This window comes from Neolamprologus multifasciatus, chromosome 20 (genome assembly GCF_963576455.1).
Source record: "Neolamprologus multifasciatus chromosome 20, fNeoMul1.2, whole genome shotgun sequence".
Lineage (NCBI taxonomy): Eukaryota > Metazoa > Chordata > Actinopteri > Cichliformes > Cichlidae > Neolamprologus > Neolamprologus multifasciatus.
In genome coordinates this window covers 2,067,368-2,093,426 of record NC_140458.1, presented here as the reverse complement: position 1 = coordinate 2,093,426, position 26,059 = coordinate 2,067,368, and the positions used below count along the sequence as shown (strand labels likewise).

The 26,059-nt window shown below is 42.4% G+C and overlaps 1 protein-coding gene and 1 pseudogene across 2 annotated transcripts in view; both read right to left on the bottom strand.

Moving 5' to 3' along the window:
- Positions 1–4,242: 4,242 nt before the first annotated feature.
- On the bottom strand, positions 4,243–13,531 carry LOC146494036 (secretory phospholipase A2 receptor-like). Its single transcript, XM_085147099.1, has 5 exons — positions 12,695–13,531; positions 9,188–9,398; positions 8,728–9,063; positions 8,276–8,370; positions 4,243–6,059 (listed from the first exon to the last, which is right to left on the bottom strand). Exons 1-5 carry the CDS (start codon positions 12,956–12,958, stop codon positions 5,925–5,927), a joined length of 1,041 nt encoding a protein of 346 aa, XP_085003225.1. The 5' UTR covers positions 12,959–13,531; the 3' UTR covers positions 4,243–5,924.
- Positions 13,532–17,033: 3,502 nt separating this feature from the next.
- Positions 17,034–26,059, bottom strand: part of LOC146494035 (uncharacterized) — a 23,420-nt pseudogene continuing 14,394 nt past the window's right edge. Inside the window, exons 2-6 of the transcript XR_014871594.1 lie at positions 24,189–24,339; positions 22,676–22,743; positions 22,337–22,446; positions 20,718–20,809; positions 17,034–20,368 (exon numbers count right to left, since the gene is read on the bottom strand). The product of XR_014871594.1 is annotated as an uncharacterized LOC146494035 (transcript). The remainder of the gene's footprint in view (positions 20,369–20,717; positions 20,810–22,336; positions 22,447–22,675; positions 22,744–24,188; positions 24,340–26,059) is intronic.

Genomic DNA, 26,059 nt, shown 5'->3' with positions numbered 1-26,059 from the left:
GTTAGTGGGAGTAAAGCTAGTGGGACTAACGTTAGTGGGAGTAAAGTTAGTGGGAGTAATGTTAGTGGGAGTAACGTTAGTGGGAGTAAAGTTAGTGGGACTAACCTTAGTGGGAGTAACGTTAGTGGGAGTAAAGTTAGTGGGAGTAACGTTAGTGGGAGTAAAGTTAGTGGGAGTAATGTTAGTGGGAGTAACGTTAGTGGGAGTAAAGTTAGTGGGAGTAAAGTTAGTGGGAGTAACGTTAGTGGGAGTAAAGTTAGTGGGAGTAAAGTTAGTGGGAGTAACGTTAGTGGGAGTAAAGTTAGTGGGAGTAACGTTAGTGGGAGTAACGTTAGTGGGAGTAAAGTTAGTGGGACTAACGTTAGTGGGAGTAAAGTTAGTGGGACTAACGTTAGTGGGAGTAACGTTAGTGGGAGTAATGTTAGTGGGACTAACGTTAGTGGGACTAACGTTAGTGGGAGTAACGTTAGTGGGAGTAACGTTAGTGGGAGTAAAGTTAGTGGGACTAACGTTAGTGGGACTAACGTTAGTGGGAGTAACGTTAGTGGGAGTAAAGTTAGTGGGAGTAACGTTAGTGGGAGTAAAGTTAGTGGGAGTAACGTTAGTGGGAGTAACGTTAGTGGGAGTAAAGTTAGTGGGAGTAAAGTTAGTGGGAGTAAAGTTAGTGGGACTAACGTTAGTGGGAGTAACGTTAGTGGGAGTAAAGTTAGTGGGAGTAATGTTAGTGGGAGTAAAGTTAGTGGGAGTAACGTTAGTGGGACTAACGTTAGTGGGAGTAAAGTTAGTGGGAGCAACGTTAGTGGGACTAACGTTAGTGGGAGTAACGTTAGTGGGAGTAACGTTAGTGGGAGTAAAGTTAGTGGGAGTAACGTTAGTGGGACTAACGTTAGTGGGAGTAACGTTAGTGGGAGTAAAGTTAGTGGGACTAACGTTAGTGGGACTAACGTTAGTGGGAGTAAAGTTAGTGGGACTAACGTTAGTGGGAGTAACGTTAGTAGGAGTAACGTTAGTGGGAGTAAAGTTAGTGGGACTAACGTTAGTGGGAGTAACGTTAGTGGGAGTAAAGTTAGTGGGAGTAACGTTAGTGGGAGTAAAGTTAGTGGGAGTAACGTTAGTGGGACTAACGTTAGTGGGAGTAAAGTTAGTGGGAGCAACGTTAATGGGACTAACGTTAGTGGGAGTAAAGTTAGTGGGAGTAATGTTAGTGGGAGTAACGTTAGTGGGAGTAACGTTAGTGGGAGTAAAGTTAGTGGGAGTAACGTTAGTGGGACTAACGTTAGTGGGAGTAACGTTAGTGGGAGTAAAGTTAGTGGGACTAACGTTAGTGGGACTAACGTTAGTGGGAGTAAAGTTAGTGGGAGTAACGTTAGTGGGAGTAACGTTAGTGGGAGTAAAGTTAGTGGGAGTAACGTTAGTGGGAGTAACGTTAGTGGGAGTAATGTTAGTGGGAGTAAAGTTAGTGGGACTAACGTTAGTGGGAGTAACGTTAGTGGGAGTAAAGTTAGTGGGAGTAATGTTAGTGGGAGTAAAGTTAGTGGGAGTAACGTTAGTGGGACTAACGTTAGTGGGAGTAAAGTTAGTGGGAGCAACGTTAGTGGGACTAACGTTAGTGGGAGTAAAGTTAGTGGGAGTAACGTTAGTGGGAGTAACGTTAGTGGGAGTAAAGTTAGTGGGAGTAACGTTAGTGGGACTAACGTTAGTGGGAGTAACGTTAGTGGGAGTAAAGTTAGTGGGAATAAAGTTAGTGGGAGTAACGTTAGTGGGAGTAACGTTAGTGGGAGTAGAGTTAGTGGGAGTAAAGTTAGTGGGAGTAACGTTAGTGGGAGTAACGTTAGTGGGAGTAAAGTTAGTGGGAGTAACGTTAGTGGGAGTAAAGTTAGTGGAAGTAACGTTAGTGGGAGTAAAGTTAGTGGGAGTAAAGTTAGTGGGAGTAATGTTAGTGGGAGTAAAGTTAGTGGGAGTAAAGCTAGTGGGAGTAACGTTAGTGGGAGTAAAGTTAGTGGGAATAAAGTTAGTGGGAGTAACGTTAGTGGGAGTAACGTTAGTGGGAGTAGAGTTAGTGGGAGTAAAGTTAGTGGGAGTAACGTTAGTGGGAGTAACGTTAGTGGGAGTAACGTTAGTGGGAGTAAAGTTAGTGGAAGTAACGTTAGTGGGAGTAAAGTTAGTGGGAGTAAAGTTAGTGGGAGTAATGTTAGTGGGAGTAAAGTTAGTGGGAGTAAAGCTAGTGGGACTAACGTTAGTGGGAGTAAAGTTAGTGGGAGTAAAGTTAGTGGGAGTATTGTTAGTGGGAGTAACGTTAGTGGGAGTAAAGTTAGTGGGACTAACGTTAGTGGGAGTAACGTTAGTGGGAGTAAAGTTAGTGGGAGTAACGTTAGTGGGAGTAAAGTTAGTGGGAGTAAAGTTAGTGGGAGTAATGTTAGTGGGAGTAACGTTAGTGGGAGTAAAGTTAGTGGGAGTAAAGTTAGTGGGAGTAACGTTAGTGGGAGTAAAGTTAGTGGGAGTAAAGTTAGTGGGAGTAACGTTAGTGGGAGTAAAGTTAGTGGGAGTAACGTTAGTGGGAGTAACGTTAGTGGGAGTAAAGTTAGTGGGACTAACGTTAGTGGGAGTAAAGTTAGTGGGACTAACGTTAGTGGGAGTAACGTTAGTGGGAGTAACGTTAGTGGGAGTAATGTTAGTGGGAGTAACGTTAGTGGGACTAACGTTAGTGGGAGTAAAGTTAGTGGGAGTAAAGTTAGTGGGACTAACGTTAGTGGGAGTAACGTTAGTGGGAGTAAAGTTAGTGGGAGTAACGTTAGTGGGACTAACGTTAGTGGGAGTAACGTTAGTGGGAGTAAAGTTAGTGGGACTAACGTTAGTGGGACTAACGTTAGTGGGAGTAAAGTTAGTGGGAGTAAAGTTAGTGGGAGTAATGTTAGTGGGAGTAATGTTAGTGGGAGTAAAGTTAGTGGGAGTAACGTTAGTGGGACTAACGTTACTGGGAGTAAAGTTAGTGGGAGTAACGTTAGTGGGAGTAACGTTAGTGGGAGTAAAGTTAGTGGGACTAACGTTAGTGGGACTAACGTTAGTGGGAGTAAAGTTAGTGGGAGTAAAGTTAGTGGGAGTAACGTTAGTGGGAGTAAAGTTAGTGGGAGTAACGTTAGTGGGAGTAACGTTAGTGGGAGTAAAGTTAGTGGGAGTAATGTTAGTGGGAGTAAAGTTAGTGGGACTAACGTTAGTGGGAGTAACGTTAGTGGGAGTAAAGTTAGTGGGAGTAATGTTAGTGGGAGTAAAGTTAGTGGGAGTAACGTTAGTGGGACTAACGTTAGTGGGAGTAAAGTTAGTGGGATCAACGTTAGTGGGAGTAACGTTAGTGGGAGTAACGTTAGTGGGAGTAACGTTAGTGGGAGTAAAGTTAGTGGGAGTAACGTTAGTGGGACTAACGTTAGTGGGAGTAACGTTAGTGGGACTAACGTTAGTGGGACTAACGTTAGTGGGACTAACGTTAGTGGGAGTAACGTTAGTGGGAGTAACGTTAGTGGGAGTAAAGTTAGTGGGACTAACGTTAGTGGGAGTAACGTTAGTGGGAGTAAAGTTAGTGGGAGTAACGTTAGTGGGAGTAACGTTAGTGGGAGTAACGTTAGTGGGACTAACGTTAGTGGGAGTAAAGTTAGTGGGAGCAACGTTAGTGGGACTAACGTTAGTGGGAGTAAAGTTAGTGGGAGTAACGTTAGTGGGAGTAACGTTAGTGGGAGTAACGTTAGTGGGAGTAAAGTTAGTGGGAGTAACGTTAGTGGGACTAACGTTAGTGGGAGTAACGTTAGTGGGAGTAAAGTTAGTGGGACTAACGTTAGTGGGACTAACGTTAGTGGGAGTAAAGTTAGTGGGAGTAACGTTAGTGGGAGTAACGTTAGTGGGAGTAACGTTAGTGGGAGTAAAGTTAGTGGGACTAACGTTAGTGGGAGTAACGTTAGTGGGAGTAAAGTTAGTGGGAGTAATGTTAGTGGGAGTAAAGTTAGTGGGAGTAACGTTAGTGGGACTAACGTTAGTGGGAGTAAATTTAGTGGGAGCAACGTTAGTGGGACTAACGTTAGTGGGAGTAAAGTTAGTGGGACTAACGTTAGTGGGACTAACGTTAGTGGGAGTAAAGTTAGTGGGAGTAATGTTAGTGGGAGTAATGTTAGTGGGAGTAAAGTTAGTGGGAGTAACGTTAGTGGGACTAACGTTAGTGGGAGTAAAGTTAGTGGGAGTAACGTTAGTGGGAGTAATGTTAGTGGGAGTAAAGTTAGTGGGAGTAAAGTTAGTGGGAGTAACGTTAGTGGGAGTAACGTTAGTGGGAGTAAAGTTAGTGGGAGTAAAGTTAGTGGGAGTAAAGTTAGGCCAGACTGCTTGCTGCCCTAATTTGGGTTTTGGGGTTTTCCAAACAGGTGTTTAAATCTCCCAATTCTTTGAATCTTCGGGCTGAAGGAAGGACAATACTCGGTGTATAAATGCTCAATCAACAATCCTTTATTTCCATACAATTTCCACACAATGAGCATAAACCATCCGGATGGGGAGACATGCATGAAGAGGGTCACAGCAAAATCTCAAAATGGTGATGGATTACACAGCTTCTTATACTCTCTACTGGCCCCCACCTAGTCGTAAAAGCCTAAACATTCACATTCTTTCTCTGTGACGGCGCCTTAATTTATGACCTCGGCTCCCTGTCTTTCTGCCCTCTATAAAGGTGGGGGCATGGAATGTGGTCTGTTTCTTCTATTATCGGCACAAGCTCTTTTGCACACAACATTCTCTTCGTGATTTAGCAGTCTGACATGACAAGAAAACAGCGTAATACATTCACAGCGGATAAATGGCATGTCTAACAGAATCCAAAGATGGTCACATTCTTTCAACCCCAAAAATATACTCGAACACCTGTCTAACAAACTACAAAAATGGTCATGTTCTTTTACCCTAAAAATATAAGGGAAACTAAGCTACATACTTTGCACACAATCTAGACTAAGGGATATATTTATGTTCTACAGCTGTTAACATAATTCAACTACCTTGACTATAGGTATAAGATAACATACGTTTAGAATAATAATCTCACACAGGCAAGCCTGATTGTATGAATGTATTTGAAAGATGTGGACAGATCACTCAGAAGTATTTTCCTCAACTTTCAATATTTGTTTACAAAATTCAAGAAAGTGTTAATCCCACTGATGAAGTAAATCCAAAACAAAAAGGGCTTTACAACAAGATGACAGACTTTTGTTTTATTTTTATCTCAATATTGTTTTAGTTTACACGGACTTTGAATACAGTCAGACTAACCAAACAGCAGGAAGTAAAACTAACGTGAAAAGAAAAATCAACTTTCAATTTTAAACAGGAAATAAACCAGAGAAGTAACAGACTGAACACTGACACTACGTCTACACTAATCTGGATACATTTGAAAATGGGCGTCCACTCTATCGTTTTCAGTCGTTTCTGAACAGTTGTTCATCCACACTGAAAACGGCGTCTCAGTGTGGACAGGAGGCCAAAATGGAGAGAAAAAGATGCGCCTTTAAACGAAAGTGTGGACGTGGCCTCGATAAGTGAGTAGAGAACACCGACGTGCTGAGATATTTACACAGACACGAGAGGAACAGCCACAGATACACAAAAGAAACCTTGAACTCCTTACAGACATGAACCAGAACACAGGAACTTAAACGCATCAATAACCAGAACATGAAAACAAAACTTAAGTCTCAGTGAGGTCCTAACAAACACAGTTTACTACTCTGAACTTTACTACTCCAATCTACCAGAATAAAGATAGAAACACACAAACAAATCAAATCCTAAATGCAGAATAAAAGTAAAACAAGAACACGTTTATTACTATAATGTGCTCTATAAAAAAACCCAACACCAAACCACACGTGAGCCCTGATCAACATTTAAAACTCATTTTTACAGGTCGTGTTCTTCTTGGTTTGCTTCTCATCCCTGAGGAAGACCTCCCCATCCGACTGCTTCCTCCAGCTCAGTTTGACGTCTCCTTTTACGCCCTTGTTCTTCAGCTTCTGTTTGAACTGAAACACACAAAAAGTGACAATCTGAATATCATTTAGACAAAACTCTTCACTAAAAGCTCGTTACGCTTACCGCTCTGCTCTGGAAGGATGCAGGATCACACATCTGTAACTGATTTAACCCTGTACTTTGTTCCAGTGTTTGTGGACAGCTTATACATCTCTTGATTGGTAAATAAAGGCGGGCAGTATTCAGAGGACTACCGTTGGAGCTAATAGAGGTAATGAATTATTCAGTCAGGTGATGTCTGTTCCCTTATTATTCCATAACAAATTAAACAGATAAAACAGTCTCAAAGTACTCATTCATTACTTTGAGTTACTTTTTACATTCATTACTTTGAGTTACTTTTTACATTCATTACTTTGGGTAAGTAATGAATGTAAAAAGTAACTCTTTGAATAACATTTCTATCAGATATTTTTGTGCAAACTGACTGAACCTTGTGCTCTATTAGTGCATTACTGTAATAATATTGTTTGCAGGTTTCTACACCTGATTGTAACCAGATGTCAGCAGATGTTTTATGCTGCCCTGGCTGATTTCCACCCTCGACACTGACAGTATTTGCTGTCTTTATAGGAGAGGGCTACTGTGCACCACTCACACACAGTTCTTTATTTTAAATCCATCACAGTTCAGAAAAGTAACCTGTTTGTCTGCACTAACCTGCAGAGGATTTTCATGCAGCCTTTAAATAACGTACATGTAAGCTTTGAATGAGCAGTCGTTCCCTTTACAGTTAAGCTCGTTTCCTCTCCCTTCAGGTCTTTCTTATCTTTCTCCATCTCTGACTGAAGTCAGCTGTTTCTTTTCTCTCCCTGTGACATGCAGCAGCTGGACCTTTAGTTAGCAACACACTCTGAGACAAACAGCACACTAACAGTTTGTGTGTTTGCTGATCACCAGCAACATCCGCTGGTGATGAATGAACAGAGAGGCCTTTCATGTGTCACTGTTCAAACTCAAATCGGTTTGATGTGTGAAGGCTCACAGCGGCGTAACACAAAACTCTCCTCAAATACATTTGTCTTTATTGAACAAAAGCAACCAACTGCTGGTCAGTGTTTATTCACACCTCCCCCAAAGCTCTCAGTATCAGGTGAAGATCAAAGTGAGGGGCAGACAGCAGTAAAGAGGTGGGTGGGGCCAAAAAACGAGGCAGCTTCAAACTAATTACTTATGAACAGTGTTGGTCAAGTTACTTGAAAAAAGTAATCAGTAACTAATTACTGATTACTTCCCCCAAAAAGTAATCCTGTTACTTTACTGATGACTTATTTTCAAAAGTAATTAATTACTTAGTTACTTTTTAAAAACACAATTTACAACCTGAATAGGTGATAAAGTGATAGATCTTTCAGCCCAATTCTACTTTTTCTGCATAATCATCATACAAAATGTAATCAAATGGAAAAGTCTCTTTTTAAAACTTATTTTATTAGTTTTAATCTTTTAACTTTATGCATCAAGCAAAAATTTAATTTTCTGCAACATTCTCTGACTTGAAGAAATTAGTTTAACATTTAAACCTATTTTCTGCACATTCCAGCACATAAAATAAAATATTTTTGTGTTTACACTCAGTCTTTCAAATAGATGCAAGTAAAACACAGCAGAAAATAAATAAAGTCAAAGACTGGCGGTCTTGTTGCTCTATTTTCACCTGTAAAGCAGGAGTGGGGTAGGCGGAGGTTTACCCTGGTGCAGGTGTGCAGCGGTCAGTGGAAGAATCCGCGAGTTTCTCTGTGAGTTTCCCATTACGTCGTAGCTACTCGGTGCTTGTTTGTAAGTTTAGGGGTTTTTTTCGCTGTAAAAAGAAGTTTTCTTCCCACGCACAACGGACACTAATGTTTTTGTCACTTTTTATGGAATCAAACTCAAAGTAAGGTCAGTACTTCCACGCTTTAAACGCTGCACGCTCATACTCTCTCTGCACTCGATATATGATCCATTGTTGATCTGCACACAGCTGTTGTCACGAACGTCGCACTCGCTTACGTCACTGTCATGAGACATTCTCGCAAAAAAATCACGGTTTTAGTAACGCAGTAACGCAGCGTTCCTACGAGAAAGTAACGGTAATCTAATTACTGTTTTTGCAATAGTAATCCCTCACTTTACTTGTTACTTGAAAAAAGTAATCGGATTACAGTAACACGTTACCCCAGAACTAGTTTTACCCCTGCACTGAGATCATGAGTTGTATAATTACCTGTTCCAGCATGGCTTCCATCACTGCAGGGTCATTCAGATCCTGATGGTTGTTTGTCTCCATTCTCAGTCTCACCACTTGCTTGTAAGCCGGCTCTTTGTAAATAATGAACAAATGTACGGCTTTAATTGTAAAGGTAAATAAGTAATGCTGCATGTGCACAGTACAGTAGCACTTTGTTGCTGCCCTGAACGTTCTCAGGGTAAATAAAAGGGATTTGTTATTTCAGAAATGAAGCAACATCAGTTTCACAACACTGTACTAAAGCTCTTGTGTTTTTACTTTCTTATATTAAGCTAAGCTAACCGTATTGACCTTTGTCATAAAAACATACGTTGTCTGTAATGTTAAACAGCAGCCTGCAGTGCAGTCTGTGAGGATCAGAAATGATGGTAGCAGCCTTGTCTCCATTTGAAATTCAAAAACTAAAAGCTACATGAATCAGAACGTACCACTGTAGCAAACAAATGCTGTCTCCCGGTCACAGTACCAGTCCTCCCATTTTCCAGTAGATTCAAAGTTTGCTGCCACACAAAATTCATGTTCGACAAGATTGGGTTCATATGTATTCCAGTATCTAAACGAGGAGTTACTTCCATCCATCCACTTCCAGGAGTCTCTGAAAAGGCCGATCCAGACCGTTTTTCCTGCAGGTACCAACTCCTTTGCCTTCTGGTTCTCTGACATGTTTCTCACACTGGCCAGGTCTGTATAATGAGCTCTGCAGTAGCTCTGGGCCTCCATCCATGTCATGGAATTGTTGATGAAGACAAATGTCACATTCAGTCCTGGAAAATACCCAAAGTGAAGGGAGAAGAAGACATATTTAAATGTAAAATCCAAAGACATTGAAAAGACTTGTAGAACTTAAACAATTTTGTTTTAGGGTTCTGTATGAATTAACTTCCTCACCTCTGATGTCAGAGCAGAGTGCTTTAAATGTATTGTCACAGTTTTCATCAGTCCATGATCCATTCCACCTTAACCCGGTACAGCGTTCTTTCCTATTGTCTGGTTGTCCAGGCTCCCAATTTCTGAAAGCCACACTGTTTTTGTATAAATCTGTGTTTGACATTGACCATCTCCAGCTGTTGATATCATCGTACAGTCCAATCCAAGCTCGCTGCAAGGAACAATTGAAATGTGTTGTGACATAAACTATTGATCTCAATTGTTTCATAAAAAGCCTTGAAACTAAAATGGTATTTTTTTTACTTTCGAGTCATATATTTTAATTTCAGTGTAAACTGGGTGATTATCAGGTCATCAGTTGCTATTTCTTTGGATCTTGGTCAAACAGCATTTGATGATGGTGATCTTTATTTGTCACTTGCAGTGAAACCATACATATAATAAAGAAACATCACATTGAGGAGACAGGTCAGAATAGGTAGCATAAAGAAAAACAATGAAATGTACAACACAAAAGGGGAGGAGCAAAAATAGAAGTCTACTCAGACTGAGCTCCTGACAGGGGGTCACTAGGAGAACAGAAAACAAAAACTACTCAGCACACAAGCACATGAATCTTCACACCGTAACACCATGAAAACACGTGACAAGCAACAGGGGTGGGTGAGTAGGGTTACAGTAAGGCAATGTAGACAGCAGCATTGGGTCGGTATCTCTGAGGAGTCCAGCTGACCCGCCGTATGATTCGGGTGGGGGGCAAGCATCTCCATTCAATTCAATTTTATTTATATAGCGCCAAATCACAACAGCAGTCGCATCAAGGAGCTTTATGTTGTACAGTAGATCGTACAATAATAGATACAGAGAAAAACCCAACGATCATATGACCCCCTATGAGCAGCACTTTGGCGACAGTGGGAAGGAAAAACTCCCTTTTAACAGGAAGAAACCTCCAGCAGAACCAGGCTCAGGGAGGGGCGGGGCCATCTGCTGCGATTGGTTGGGGTGAGAGAAGGAAGACAGGATAAAGACATGCTGTGGAAGAGAGACAGAGGTTAATAACAGATATGATTCAATGCAGAGAGGTCTGTTAATACATAGTGAGTGAGAAAGGTGACTGGAAAGGAAAAACTCAATGCATCATGGGAATCCCCCGGCAGTCTATTGCAGCATAACTAAGGGCGGATTCAGGGTCACCTGGTCCAGCCCTAACTATATGCTTTAGCAAAAAGGAAAGTTTGAAGCCTAATCTTGAAAGTAGAGATAGTGTCTGTCTCCTGAATCCAAACTGGAAGCTGGTTCCACAGAAGAGGGGCCTGAAAACTGAAGGCTCTGCCTCCCATTCTACTTTTAAATACTCTAGGAACAACAAGTAGGCCTGCAGAGCGAGAGCGAAGTGCTCTAATAGGGTGATATGGTACTACAAGGTCATTAAGATAAGATGGGGCCTGATTATTTAAGACCTTGTATGTGAGGAGCAGGATTTTGAATTCTGGATTTAACAGGAAGCCAAAACAGGAGAAATCTGCTCTCTCTTTCTAGTCCCTGTCAGGACTCTTGCTGCAGCATTTTGGATTAGCTGAAGGCTTTTCAGGGAGTTTTTAGGACATCCTGATAATAATGAATTACAGTCGTCCAGCCTGGAAGTAATAAATGCATGAACTAGTTTTTCAGCGTCACTCTGAGACAGGATATTTCTAACTTTAGAGATGTTGCACAAATGGAAGAAAGCAGTCTTACATATTTGTTTAATATGTGCGTTGAAGGACATATCCTGGTCAAAAATGACTCCAAGGTTCCTCACAGTGTTACTGGAGGCCAAGGTAATGCCATCCAGAGGAAGAATCTGGTTAGATACCATATATCTAATATTTTCAGGGCCGAGTACAATAACCTCAGTTTGTTCTGAATTAAGAAGCAGAAAGTTAGCGGCCATCCAGGTCTTTATGTCTTTAAGACATTCCTGCAGTTTAACTCATTGGTGTGTGTTATCTGGCTTCATGGACAGATAGAGCTGGGTGTCATCTGCATAGCAGTGTAAATGTATGCTATGTCTTCTAATGATGCTGCCTAAGGGAAGCATGTATAATGTAAACAGAACTGGTCCTAGCACTGAACCCTGTGGAACTCCATAATTAACCTCAGTGTGTGAAGAGGACTCTCCATTTACATGCACAAACTGGAGTCTATTAGATAGATATGATACAAACCACGGATGGTGCTGGCATAAGGTCGGCAGCCTTAACCCAATTTCCTTCGGGGTCAATAAAGTTTTACTGGAGATTATGTATCGGAATTTCAGGAGCAGGACCACGCCTCCAAACACGCTCCTTCCGGCTGTCATCTATATAGGTTCCTCCAGTTCTGCTAGCTGTTCATTCTCGTTTATGTGCAAACAGGGTCCATTCTCAGCGGATACCTTTAAACACAGCTTTCTCACAGGAGTAACATAATTTTACTCACACTTCCATTCGCTACAATCATCCTTGCCAGCTTCCCTTCCCTCCATCCATCCTTTGCAAAATTCAGCAACATGCTTGGTATGGCGGTTTTGGCGCCAGAGCACATCGCTGCCTGCCACCCTGCTCTTTTTCTGGCTCAGTGAAACGGGGCTGCCGTGCAGGAGCGGCCACGGTCGCTGACGATGCTCTTCATTGAAGACTCGTGCTGGTTGACTCTGGCTCCCAGAAGAGCCTCATCCCACCCACAGCTGCGGACAGTTTAGCGGCAAGCCACAGACTGCAGCTGATTGCGGCTAACGGTTCTAGTATTGCAACTTATGGGGAAAGGTTAGTGACTGTTAGTTTCCACGGCCGGATGTTCCAGTGGAACTTTTTTGTTGCTGCCAGCTCGGCACCGATTTTTTTTGTGCCCACGGACTGTTAGTCAACGTTGCTCACAGATGTTTGATTGATGCTCTGTCGTTCTTTTCGCTACCCTGTCTAACCCGGGCCCCTCACTCCGTTATTGGGGCCAGTTTGGTGGCCTCTGGATACATATTTCACCTTTCTTGGTTGCTACCTCAAAGCACGTTGTGCACTGTTGGTCCTGCGTGCTGCACAATAACATTCAGTATTTACTGTTACTTACATTTATTTAGTTTATTGCAATGATGTTGTGTGTATTGTGTTGCTGTCTGTTTGCTTGCTTTCTCTTTTTTTCTCTCAACAGGTAACCCAGGTGATTTTTTTCTTCTTTTTTTTAAAGCTTCCTCTCTCTCTCACTGTCCCTCTTCCTCTCCCTTTTTTCTTTCTGTCTCTCTCTCTTTCTTTCTCCCTTTCCTATCCCTCAGTCATGTCTTTCCCGTTTCTAATAACTTAAAAAATTAATAAAATAAAATAATAACAAAGGTCAATCAAATGGACCAATACAGCAAGGCTGTGATGATCCATTTGGTAAAGTAAATCTGTTGGGCATCTCTCTTGGCCTTCAGACAATAATTCTGATTGGTAAAGAACCAAACAGGACAGGCAAAAAGAAAAAGAGGAAGAGAAAAAGTCTACTCACATTTTTGTATTCTTTGTAGTTCATTTTACTTGAGTCTGCCATGCTCTCCAGGATCCTCACATCCTCCATGTTTTCTACGGTGGCCAGGTCTGTGTATCTCTCTCTGCAGTAACTCAGAGCATCAGTCCAGTTCTTCCAGTCATAAACAAACTGGTACTGACGCTTAACATCTGAGGAGCCTGAACACAGCCCTGCAGATATAGATGTGAATACTGATTTTACATTTATGCTTAAAACAAAAGAAATCCATCTTAACTTTGTCATTATATTTTAATGTAATAATATCTACTTTTATGTGCAGTAAAATAACTCATAATTTTAATGTTTCGAGTATATAATGATTTAACAATTTGGTGCAAACTATGATTCTGTTTTCAGCAATGAAAGAGAAAAGTATTGCACAGCTAATATAATAGTTCCTAAAGGTTTCACAGTGCTGATGTTGCATTAAAGAAAAAGGATAAAAACACATTAAAATACTCGCCTGATGCAGCTACGATAAACAGAAAAACCTTTTCCATACTTGTCTGCTTCGTGTTTCTTCTCCGACTGAACGTGCAACTGATCTTTCAGCTTGTCTCATGCAAAGTGATTATAGGGAAAATATTTGCATTCGACACCAGTTTGATTTGGTTCTACTGAAGCCCGTTACTGTTTAGGGCTTACTGTAACATAAGAGTGTTTATTATTCCCAGAGCTGGTAAGTTGTTATGGTGGATGATTTACCTCCAGCCTGTCTCTACTTCCTCTTCGGTCACATAAACCCTTTGCATGTCCTGTTTTCCTGCATCTATAAATATTTTCTTCTGTTCCTCTTTTCTGACTCGTTTCTCTAGAAGAAGCATTAATATGTACAGTGGGGCAAAAAAGTATTTAGTCAGCCACCGATTGTGCAAGTTCCCCCACTTAAAATGATGACAGAGGTCAGTAATTTGCACCAGAGGTACACTTCAACTGTGAGAGACAGAATGTGAAAAAAAATCCATGAATTCACATGGTAGGATTTTTAAAGAATTTATTCGTAAATCAGGGTGGAAAATAAGTATTTGGTCACCTCAAACAAGGAAAATCCCTGGCTCTCACAGACCTGTAACGTCTTCTGTAAGAAGCTTTTCTGTCCCCCACTCGTTACCTGTATGAATGGCACCTGTTTGACCTCATCATCTGTATAAAAGACACCTGTCCACAGCCTCAACCAGTCAGACTCCAAACTCCGCCATGGCCAAGACCAAAGAGCTTTCGAAGGACACCAGGAAAAGAATTGTAGACCTGCACCAGACTGGGAAGAGTGAATCTACAATAGGCAAGCAGCTTGGTGTGAAAAATCAACTGTGGGAGCAATCATCAGAAAATGGAAGACATACAAGACCACTGATAATCTCCCTCGATCTGGGGCTCCACGCAAGATCTCATCCCGTGGGGTCAAAATGATCATGAGAACGGTGAGCAAAGATCCCAGAACCACACGGGGGGACCTGGTGAATGACCTGCAGAGAGCTGGGACCAAAGTAACAAAGGTCACCATCAGTAACACACTACAACGGCAGGGAATCAAATCCCGCAGTGCCAGACGTGTTCCGCTGCTGAAGCCAGTGCATGTCCAGGCCCGTCTGAAGTTTGCCAGAGAGCACATGGATGATACAGCAGAGGATTGGGAGAATGTCATGTGGTCAGATGAAACCAAAGTAGAACTTTTTGGTATAAACTCAACTCGTCGTGTTTGGAGGAAGAAGAATACTGAGTTGCATCCCAAGAACACCATACCTACTGTGAAGCATGGGGGTGGAAACATCATGCTATGGGGCTGTTTTTCTGCCAAGGGGACAGGACGACTGATCCGTGTTAAGGACAGAATGAATGGGCCAAGTATCGTGAGATTTTGAGCCAAAACCTCCTTCCATCAGTGAGAACTTTGAAGATGAAACGAGGCTGGGTCTTCCAACATGACAATGATCCAAAACACACCGCCCGGGCAACAAAGGAGTGGCTCCGTAAGAAGCATTTGAAAGTCCTGGAGTGGCCTAGCCAGTCTCCCGACCTCAACCCCATAGAAAATTTGTGGCGGGAGTTGAAAGTCCGTGTTGCTCGGCGACAGCCCCAAAACATCACTGCTCTTGAGAAGATCTGCATGGAGGAATGGGCCAAAATACCAGCTACTGTGTGTGCAAACCTGGTAAAGACCTATAGTAAACGTTTGACCTCTGTTATTGCCAACAAAGGTTATGTTACAAAGTATTGAGTTGTATTTTTGTTATTGACCAAATACTTATTTTCCACCCTGATTTACGAATAAATTCTTTACAAATCCTACCATGTGAATTCATGGATTTTTTTTTTCACATTCTGTCTCTCACAGTTGAAGTGTACCTCTGGTGCAAATTACTGACCTCTGTCATTTTTTTAAGTGGGGGAACTTGCACAATCGGTGGCTGACTAAATACTTTTTTGCCCCACTGTAAATAAAAAGAGGTGCGGCACTACTGCTGCTAATATATTTTCAGCTGATTTTCACAGTGTCCCTGTGTGTATGCACATGTGTTGTGAGCCTTCATGTTCAGTTTTGCCATCGTGTGTAACTTTGTAATTTCAGATTATCCTGTTGAATTGAGATGAGATTATTAGCTGTGAAAATTGTGAACATCACTGTTCTTTGTATGCTACTGATGACGGTCATTCCTTTGTATCCATAAACTGTCCCATTGGTTGGTTTTTATCTCTGCTTTGGCTGGTTTATCTTAGGGCGACCAACCGTCCCAGGAGAACTGTGTTCCCAGGGCAGCAACTGCAGGTGAAGCTTGGGATGTGACCGGTCCATCCCCAAAGCCGACGCCACCCCGAGCTGTTCACAGACAGGGAGGGGCGGCTGGCAGCCTAGCCTGCGTAAGTGGAGGGCTGAGCAAGGCGATGACCCGAAGGTCCACCCCCAGCACCGTCACCACGTGCTTGTCTGTAGACAGAGGAGCCTCAAGAGTGAACTCGCAATGAGACAGTCGAGGTCAGACACTTAGTCCCAGCTACTGGGCGTCCCCGTGCTGGCCGTGTAAGTCCATGACACACAGGCCAAGCACCAACAGGGAGCCAGCATCGCAGGCTGGGAGACACTCCCTCACTTGCTGAGGCATCAGACACAGTGAGGACCGACCGGCGGGCAAGTCGGCAAATGCGGCAACACGCCAGGAGAACACAGCCTGCAGTTGCAGCAGCCTATTTACCAGACAGAGACTGGCCAAGCAGCACAACACACTCGCTGGCTGGCTTATCAGACACAGCAAGGCCCGGCTAACATGTAACGGGCGAACCGCCTGCAGGGAGCCTGACGCTGCGGGCTGGAGAATCAGACACAGCGAGGCCCGGTTGGCGTGTAAACCGGCGAAGCGCGGGCAATACGCCAGGGGAACACAGCCAGGAGCCGCAGCAGCTGATATGCTAGAGAGAACCCAGCTAAAAAAGGCTGGAGAACTGTCAACCGCAAGCCGAGCCTTCAGACGCAGTGAGGTCCAACTGGCGTATGAAGCCGGCGAAGCGCGGGCAACAGGCCAGGGGAACATAGCCTGCAGCAGTGCTGGCCACTAGGACCAACTCAAAGGATGCTGTTCACTTCTTGCCACTCTTCTTCGGCCTGTGAGTTTAGGTGGACGGCCTTGTCTTGGTAGGTTTACACTTGTGCCATACTCCTTCCATTTCTGAATGATGGCTTGAACAGAGCTCCGTGGGATGTTCAAGGCTTGGGAAATCTTTGTGTAGCCTAAGCCTGCTTTAAATGTCTCAATAACTTTATCCCTGACCTGTCTGCTGTGTTCTTTGGACCTCATGGTGTTGTTGCTCCCAATATTCTCTTAGACAACCTCTGAGGCGTCACAGAGCAGCTGTATTTGTACTGACATTAGATTACACACAGGTGCTCTCTATTTAGTCATTAGCACTCATCAGGCAACGTCTATGGGCAACTGACTGCACTCAGACCAAAGGGGGCTGAATAATTACGCACACCCCACTTTGCAGTTATTTATTTGTAACAAATGTTTGAATCATGTCTGATTTTCATTCCACTTCTCACGTGTTCACCACTTTGTGTTGGTCTTTCACCTGGAATTCCAATAACATTGATCCATGTTTGTGACAAAATGTGGGAAAGTTCAAGGGAGCCGAATACTTTTGTAAGCCACTGTAGTCAGTGTCATTTGTCCCAGTGGTCAACTGCAGTATTTCACTGAAAAAGTCCCCAATTACCTCCATTAAAAAGAGACGTCTCTAAAAAAATAATGGTATCTTCAACATCGAGCAAACTCAGCTTTTACTACTTACTGTGAATTATTAGAAGAAGTCACACAGTATCCACTAAAGGAAGTAAGGTAGGTTTTTTTATTTATTTATCTTATATACAGACATTTACAGCCACCTTTGCTACAGTTATTTAGGATAATTATGGTAATTTTCCTTCTAAGACAGCGTAGCAGAGATATGTCAGTTGTTAGATGTTGTCCAGTTGCAGTCCCAGTCTGAGAGAGAATACGGTGTACAGTAGACATGTAGCGGTGAAAAAGAAGAAGCAGGGTCGTCAGTTTGAAACACAACAAACACACTCAGTGATTATTTCTCCTGCAAACCCACTACAACACTAAAATCCCTGTAAGACAAAACGTCTCCCACTCGGTTAGCTTTCACTTGATGATACTGATGCACATCACTTTCATCGTTACACAACATCCAGAAACAAAGATGTGATCTCAGCGGGGGTCAGTTTGTGAGCAGCTTCTCTGCAGCACTCCAGTGCTGTTTGCTTTTCAGTGCAGAGGAAGCACTGCTGTAAATATCTGACGGAGCTCAAACTCCACATGAAAAATATGTAAGTAAAATAATGTTCATATATTTTTGGGTTTTTTGGTATTTCACTTTCTTATTTTTGTGCATAAAATAAGATCATTAGGACTTTCCACAGTTTTTGATGGCATAGTAGCAACAAAACATCAAAAATATGAAGCAAATTCAGGTTTTCGTGTAAGGGTGAACCTGATGTGCGGCACAATAAAGGAAAATGCTTCCGGCTCTTTCACGTATCAGAGTTTCTGCCAAGAGTTAAAGCAGAACAGCAGCTCAAAGTAAGACGAGGGATGTGATTAACTTATCAGCACAAAGACTGGAAGTAGAGGAAAAACAACCGTTTGGGGTTTTGACCTGTAAACCAGCTGTGACGGTTATACAATTCAGTTATTCAGGAGTTTCTTCCATAATTTTCCATCTATTAAACTGTTCAATAATTTAAGACATTTTATGATCTGATTGGAAACGCAGGTTTCATTAATGACAATCCTGCTTTTGTCTTCATTTAGACTACACGGGCCGGCAGTTTACATTTTTACATGTAAAGATAGAAACGGATAAAGTTACAAACAGGTTGGTGAAACTTTATTACATTTGATATTTTGACAAAATATTTACACTTCATTTTAGTAAGTTTAAAACAAAGTCTAAATAATTACAATATTCAGTGTCCTACATCCTCGGGGAGTCGGATGAAGTCATTTACTGTGTTTCTGTGAAGGTTGAATGAGGCTTGGGGTCCAAAACAGCTGCTGCAGGTGTTCAAATTATTTGTTACAGGTTATTTGATCTGATGATGTCATCAAATCTGGAGACAGCTTCCAGTCTTTATGCTAAGCTATAGGCTAACCTCAGACTCTTACCTGATGTTGTGATGGACACAGTTGAATCTGATATAAGTGGAAAAAAACAATCCTCTCTGAAGGAAAACAACTCGTTCACAGGGACACGGATCTCCCTTCTTTCACGATACAACTTATACATAACTTATTATGTAATTAAGGAGTTTATATTGTGCCAGAAACCACATATTTTTAAGACAAGCTCGCATGAAGCTGGCACTACCTAACCTGTGGTTAACATTTTGAACACGTTCTCACTCCCAAAGCGTAACATTTTACGCTAGGTGACAAATAGTCAACATATTACGTTTTCGGCTACCCACCACGTTCCTAAATGACGACCTCGGAAAAATGAGGAAATCTGAGAACCGTATGGACTCAATCTACACATGTTCACTCTTTTTCTTCAAATCACTTAGAAACACGCTATTTAACATCATTAAAGTCCTGGTTAAGGTCAGGAAAAAGGTTATGGTTAGGGCTGGAACGTCTATTACCGCGGGAGCGTCATTGCACTGGATTTCGGCCATAACCCACCGTGTACCATAACAAGGTCTCCTTTCGCGTTCCTCAGGAACGCCGCGGGACGTGACAAAACGTCAGCATGTTACGCCTCGGGAGTGAGAACGGGCTGACATTTTACACCCAATTCAGCCTGTGGGTCTGAAGGCCGACGTTTGGGGGGTTAGCAGATGTGTGGACAGGCCTTCCAGCTCTGTGCTTTGAAAAAGGAAATAAAGTCCTGCGCTGTTTTTAGCACATAGGCAGTGATTCTAAGACTGAATTAAATTACACATGAGAACGGGCAGAAAATGTGACGTGTTTTATGATTTTTAATTTTCTGTCTGAGCTACTTTGTTGCCAGCTAGTTTTCAGGGTTTCTCGTGTATCTAGAAATTTCTATTTCCATCCACTGGTCGATGTTTGTACATGCTGATAACTTTTGAAAACTGAAACTTAAAAACGGACGATTGCATAGTCAGCAGTTATCTGATGCATTGATGTCCGCAGAGACTGTGAACCTGCAGGTAATCAAAACCTGCTCAGGTGTGATGAGTAAAAGTATAAAAGGAAATCCTTTGACTACAGAGACTTACCCAAACCACAAATGAACCCATCTAGCCAAACTGCAACACTGACCATGACTGTGTGTCCATGAACCAATAGATTAATCTTTTTTTAACTATTTCACAAACTGCTCTGAAGCTGTTTTGGAAAACATCACGTTTCCTGTCAGTGAACGGTCGTTTACTGGCTGTAAGACTTTAGTTTTCCAGGCAGGTTGAAGCAGGTTATGCAAACATTGTTTGACCCAAATCTCAGTGCAGACTTGACGCAGACGTGGCAGAAATGGCAGCTGTGTTATGGTGAGGCTGATTTATAAATTGACCTATTTTGCTCGACAAGGCAGAGAGGGGAAACGGTGGGAGGGATTAACAAGGCCATGTGCAGTCGATGCAAGTATGGTGACGTGAGGAGAACGCTTCCTCTTCTACTCACAGCCTGACAGTCAGGATGGCAGTCAGACAGGCTAGCAGGGCTGAAGGCGAGGACATGGAGCCAGCACTGTTCTGTGCAGCGCTACTGTCCTTATTTATTATACTTCCAACGACTCTCTTCACACCTTTCTCCTCCTTATGTGGCGTTACATTTAGTTTCTCCTCTTCCTCTTTCTCCTGCTCCTTCTCATCCTCCCTTGCATCAGGACTGATCTTGATTATCAGTGTAGCGAGCGTTGTTGGGGGGGCAGATGGAGGCTTGGTGGCCTCAGCCGTGGTGTGTGGAGGCGGTGTATCTTCAGTGCTCGATGCAGAGTGCACGGTGGGAACACTGGGAATGCCGTCAGCGGTGGTAGACTCCACTGGAAAGTCAGGTGTTGTAGGAAGAACATCATCATCTGCAGGTTGGAGGGGATCAGTTGTTGCATCAGGACTGGATTCTCCTGTTGTGAGCATGGGATCAGCTGTCACATCATCATCATCTTCATCCTCTTCTTCTACTGTGTCGGGAACTGGAAAACATAAATGAAGGAAAACTCGTTTTAATCTGGGATCTAATGAGGTCTCGCAGTCGTTAATGCTGCCACATGTGCTCATAGCAGAGCTGACGTCCCCCTAAACTCTGTCACCATTGCTCCAGAAAAATACACACAGGCATGACATGTAGAGCTTTGATCCGACCCACACTGGTGGATCTACAGTCCATATCAAATTTGACATGGGACAGCACGATAGCACATATATATTATATTAAATTTATATGCTGATAAAAAATACATCAATAAAAATAAAGTCCTAAAATAAAATGCTGATGTGGACGAACACAGATCAGGAAGTAACAGCAGCCTGTCGTACTCTTACCACAGAGATTGTTTTCACATTTCTGGAGGTTTTCGGGGCATCTGGAGCACCAATCGCCTTCAACGTACGGCCGCACGCCTTCATAGTTCCCTCTGAACACACGCACACAAAATATCACACAAATCCAAATTAAATAACTCCAGATTGTGTTACAAGAAAAACAGAAATCAAAAGAAAAGCTCACAGAAACTGAGTTAAACAGTTGAGTGTTAGTCTTTGTTAGCATGAGGCACCACCGATGCATATATGCATCGTGTTAAATTACCTGTATTACTGTTAATCAACTGACTTTAAAAAGTTAACAAAGGGATGTTAAAATATACAACAAAGACCAAAGAATTCACATTTAGTGACGTGTCTCCTGCCTTCAGTCAAACAAGTGTAACTAGAAGAATTTGCAGTGTGAATGCTGTGTGGTGGAAATTAACTGCTGAAAAATGCAAACGAAGCAGAACTATCTGCTGAAAAGAAGAAGAAGCTGAAGTGTTTGCTGAAGACAGCTTTATTTGAAAGGGTACACGGAAGAGTGTCAAGAAAGCAGAATAAATGTGAGTGGGGAAGATAAACGGCATGAGCTACAGATAGGATTCGAACCTGCGCCGCCGTCTAATGGCAGCTGCTCATCTCAGGGAGCCAAACAGGCACTTATCTCAGACAGCTGAAGAAGCTGAAGTACATATTAGAAAAGTTGCTGAATTCATTCAGGATTCCCCTCAAACAAATGGCCATAATTTCCTAACCGTAGGGGCTAAAATGGTCATTCTTGCACCCTTCTTTTAAGGGCAGATGGGGAAATCTTCAGGTGTTCATAATTCATTATTACAATATGAATTATTAAAGATGTATGACTTGTAATGAACCATAACTGAGTAGAGGAGAAGCGAAAACTGCCTTGACTTGCTCTCAAACAACGTTTTGTAACGTTAAATCTATTTGAAGCATCCACCATCATTCTTTAACAATCATCAGGCTTTGGTGAACCATCATGGAGGCTTTCAGGTCTCTGTGGAAATCCATGAAGGAGATATAACAAGAGAAAAGTGCTTTATTTCCAGAGTTTGAAATCCGAGAGAAGCACAGATTTGCTGCCCTCAAACAAATGCAATTCATGGATAAACAGTCTGACAAAAATTATTGAATTGTGAGCGTTAGGGGTGTCTGAAGATAAATTGGCCAAAGGCTCAAGCCTTGAAATTGTTTCATTGAGGAGATATGACAATCATCCCATTAGAGAATTCCAGCCTGATTGTGTTTCTATGGAGAGTTTTCAGACTTTGTGTTGCTCTGAGACGACAAAAATCTCTCACTTCCACAATAACAGAGTGAAAACTGAGCGAGGAGCAAGAAGATGTTCAGACACGAAGAAAAGATTCAGAATGGTCCAAAGCAAACTGCATAGCAACCATAGCAACGCATGTATTTTCTGAAAAATCATAATGATGCAACTGAAAACTTAAAGAGGGATTAAATTAAAACGAAAGAAGATGTGAAAAAGCTGAATTACACATGAATAGCTCAATTTGTGTGAGTGTACAGCATTCACACAGTTATAAGTACTGTCCACAAGAGGGAGCACTTGTTGTAGTATTGTGCAGCAGTTAAGGAGTCGTGGTACTGACGCTGGGTAGTAGTTACAGACGAGGAAGGAGACTCTGTCCCAGTCCAGTCCCTCCATAGTGTCACAGAGATGGAAGGCACAGCCCACTCTGTGTGTGTCTGCCCACACCATCTGTAACACACATGCACAGTTTAAACTGAGTGGATCTGCCACAAGGTTTGGACAAAGTCCTCTGCAGTGGATTTTAGCCATTTTAGTCGTATTCCCATTACTGAGGAGTAACTGGACAGTTGATTGATATTTAAAGTCATTCTCAGTTTGGACGTGCACCCTGTCATTGTCCACATACATAGACTAACTGTGTATACTGTATGTGTGTGTGTGTTTGTGTGTTTGTGACCTGTGTGTAGTGTCCACACATCTTATCTTCGTCACAGCTGTTGTTCTGGAAGTCGTAGTCCAGGCGTTCTGCACAGAACAGATCAATTAGAACTATTCTGTGAACAATGATGAGACTAAGTTGAAGAATCACCACATTCAGGACAAATCCAGTGACAAGTAAAAGTTCTGCAGTCAAGATGAACATCTGGTGTGTTTATCCTGAAACCTGAGAGATTCTCGTGTTACAGCAGCCAAAATAATAAACAGAAGCTACAACAATAAGATAAGATGCAAAGCTAAAGTGCTGGTGTGGCACAGGGCACTGCTGTCAGAAGTATAATGTTTGGAAAAACCACAAGAAATCTCACAAAACAAAAAGCAACAAAAACTACAACAGCAGCTGTAACTTTAACATTCAGTGTTAATTCAAGTTCAGTGAATCACTCATCCATAGTTAATGTGTGGTAGGTTCATCTATTAACATCACAGTAGCAAAAATACTTTTAGTGATACTGCAACATAACAATGCATTTAACATCTAGTCTGCATTCAGCTGTAGCAGAAATGTTTTTAGTTACCAAAGATGAGGAAAAAGTCGAAACTCCGACCTCAGCCTGGGTGTGCCACAGGTGAGCTGATCGATATTAAAGTTTCCTCAAACTAGTCCATATTAGAAAAACTTGGTGAAATGCTTTTGTTTATTACAAAGTGACAGTTTTTGATTTATTGCAGTAACGAGCACTGTGACAGTGTTTAGTTATTCCTTCAGATTTATGAGAATTGCAGTCGCCTCACGGTGCTTTATACTGTAAGGTAAAGGCCCTTCAGTAATACAGAGAAAACCCCAACAATCAGGTGGCGCCCTAACAGCAAGCACTTGGTGACAGTGGATTAAATGCAGAGAAGTGTACAAACACACAGTGAGTGAAGAAGAAACACCCAATGCATCATGGGAATCCCCGGCAGCCTACATCTATTGCAGCATAACTAAGGGATGATTCAGGGTCACCTGGTCCAGCCCTAACTATATGCTTCAGCAAAAAGGAAAGTTTGAATCTTAAAAGTAGAGATAGTGTCTGTCTCCTGAATCCAAACTGGAAGCTGGTTCCACAGAAGAGGGGCCTGAAAACTGAAGGCTCTCCCTCCCATTCTACTTTTAAATACTCTAGGAACAACAAGTAGGCCTGCAGAGCGGGAGCGAAGTGCTCTAATAGGGTGATATAAGAAACAAAACTAGTTGTGGTGATCGTATTTTAAAAGCAGCAGTAATTTTTTAAAACCCCTGACAAGTCGACTCAGAGAGACTGTTACTGTAGTAAAGGTTTACTAGTGATTATAAACAGACAACCATCTTATTTGCTCTGACTTTTCGTTGTGAAATCGATTGGATTGCAGATCTCGTGGTTGTAAAATACTGAAAACCAACACTGGAGCGGTTTTCTGTGAGCCTCACTTCTACTGTTCAAAGATAACCACTAACTGTAATCTGTAAACAAGAAAGCCAACAAATATTTACTTCTGAGGTCACTCACCCAGGAACCATTTCTCCAGAGCATTTCGGAGGTCCAGGCTCCCGGTGCCAGCGTACAGATTCTCTCCAGTATCCTCCAGTTCTGGGTTGTGGTTCCAGATGCATTTCGCAGCGTAGCCCTCTGCCACCAGCTTCAGGTTTGGATCCCATTTCTGCAAACAACCACCGAATGTTACAGAAGTGCCGGTTTGGCATCACCAAATCTGCTGTTTGTTAATCATAAACAGCTCGAGTCGTTTTGCAAGGCAACATGTTTACTTTAGATACAGAGAGGAAGTCACGTAAAAGTAACTAATGCTGGCCAACCATATTAAAAGCAGGCAGAGTTTAAAGCAACCAAGTGAACATGTAAAAGTAAAGCTGGTTTCCAACATTCCTGTCATGATCCATCCATCCATCCATCCATTCGCTTCCGCTTATCCTTTTCAGGGTCGCGGGGGGCGCTGGAGCCAATCCCAGCTGTCATAGGGCGAGAGGCGGGGTACACCCTGGACAGGTCGCCAGTCTGTCACAGGGCCAACACACAGGGACAGACAACCATTCGCACTCACTTTCATTCACACATTCACACCTAGTGGTAATTTGTATTTTCCAATTAACCTATCCCCACAAGCTGCATGTCTTTGGACGGTGGGAGGAAGCCGGAGTACCCGGAGGGAACCCACACAAACACGGGGAGAACATGCAAACTCCACACAGAAAGACCTGATGGTGGAATTTAACTCAGGACCTTCTTGCTGTGCGGCAACAGTGCTAACCACCGTGCCACTGTGCTGTCATGATCCATTTATTATTATTATCATTTTTTGTTTCTGTTAGTTTCTGGTTGTACTTTTGTGATTTTTAGATGCTTCCTTTGTTTATTCTGGTTTCTATGTTCGTGTATTTCCTGTTTTACTTTGACAGTCCCGTGTTTTGCTTCCTCCCTGTCTCATCTGCGTTTCCTCTGCTTTTCTCGTGTTTTCCAAGTCCCAGGTTTCTTCAGGTCTCAGGCTCTGTATTGTTTTTCCCTCTGTATCTAGTGTTGTGTTGTTTAGCTTCCCCCAGTTTAGGATTTTGTTCGTTTATCTCAGTTCCCCATTGGATTTGGTTTTGTAGTGTTTTGTGCAGCCCCAAATAAAGGCTCATCTTCTGTTCAACATCTACCTGCATCTCTAAAGCATATAGTTAGGGCTGGACCAGGTGACCCTGAATCCTCCCTTAGTTATGCTGCAATAGACGTAGGCTGCCGGGGGATTCCCATGATGCATTGAGTTTTTCCTTTCCAGTCACCTTTCTCACTCACTATGTATTAACAGACCTCTCTGTATTGAATCATATCTGTTATTAACCTCTGTCTCTCTTCCACAGCATGTCTTTATCCTGTCTTCCTTCTCTCACCCCAACCAATCACAGCAGATGGCCCCGCCCCTCCCTGAGCCTGGTTCTGCTGGAGGTTTCTTCCTGTTAAAAGGGAGTTTTTCCTTCCCACTGTCGCCAAAGTGCTGCTCATAGGGGGTCATATGATTGTTGGGTTTTTCTCTGTATCTATGAAGCGCCTTGAGGCGACTTTTGTTGTGATTTGGCGCTATATAAATAAAATTGAATTGAATTGAATTGAATTGAATCTCTGTTGTGTGTCGATCATGAACTCTACTATAGGGAAGCCCCAGAATAAAAAAATAAATCAATGCACTTGAACCATCCTCATTGTTGTTGAAATATTTAAGCTTAGTAGAAATAGAGAACCGGTTCCCAGAGGTTCAGTTCCTTGGTTATGGATCACGCTTCAGTTACATTTTGCATGCCGGAGGAGGAAAATAGTGTCTCAGTCTCCAGCCTGGATATGAACATTACTTTTGTTTTTATTGCACAAAAGGACGAGTTAATTGC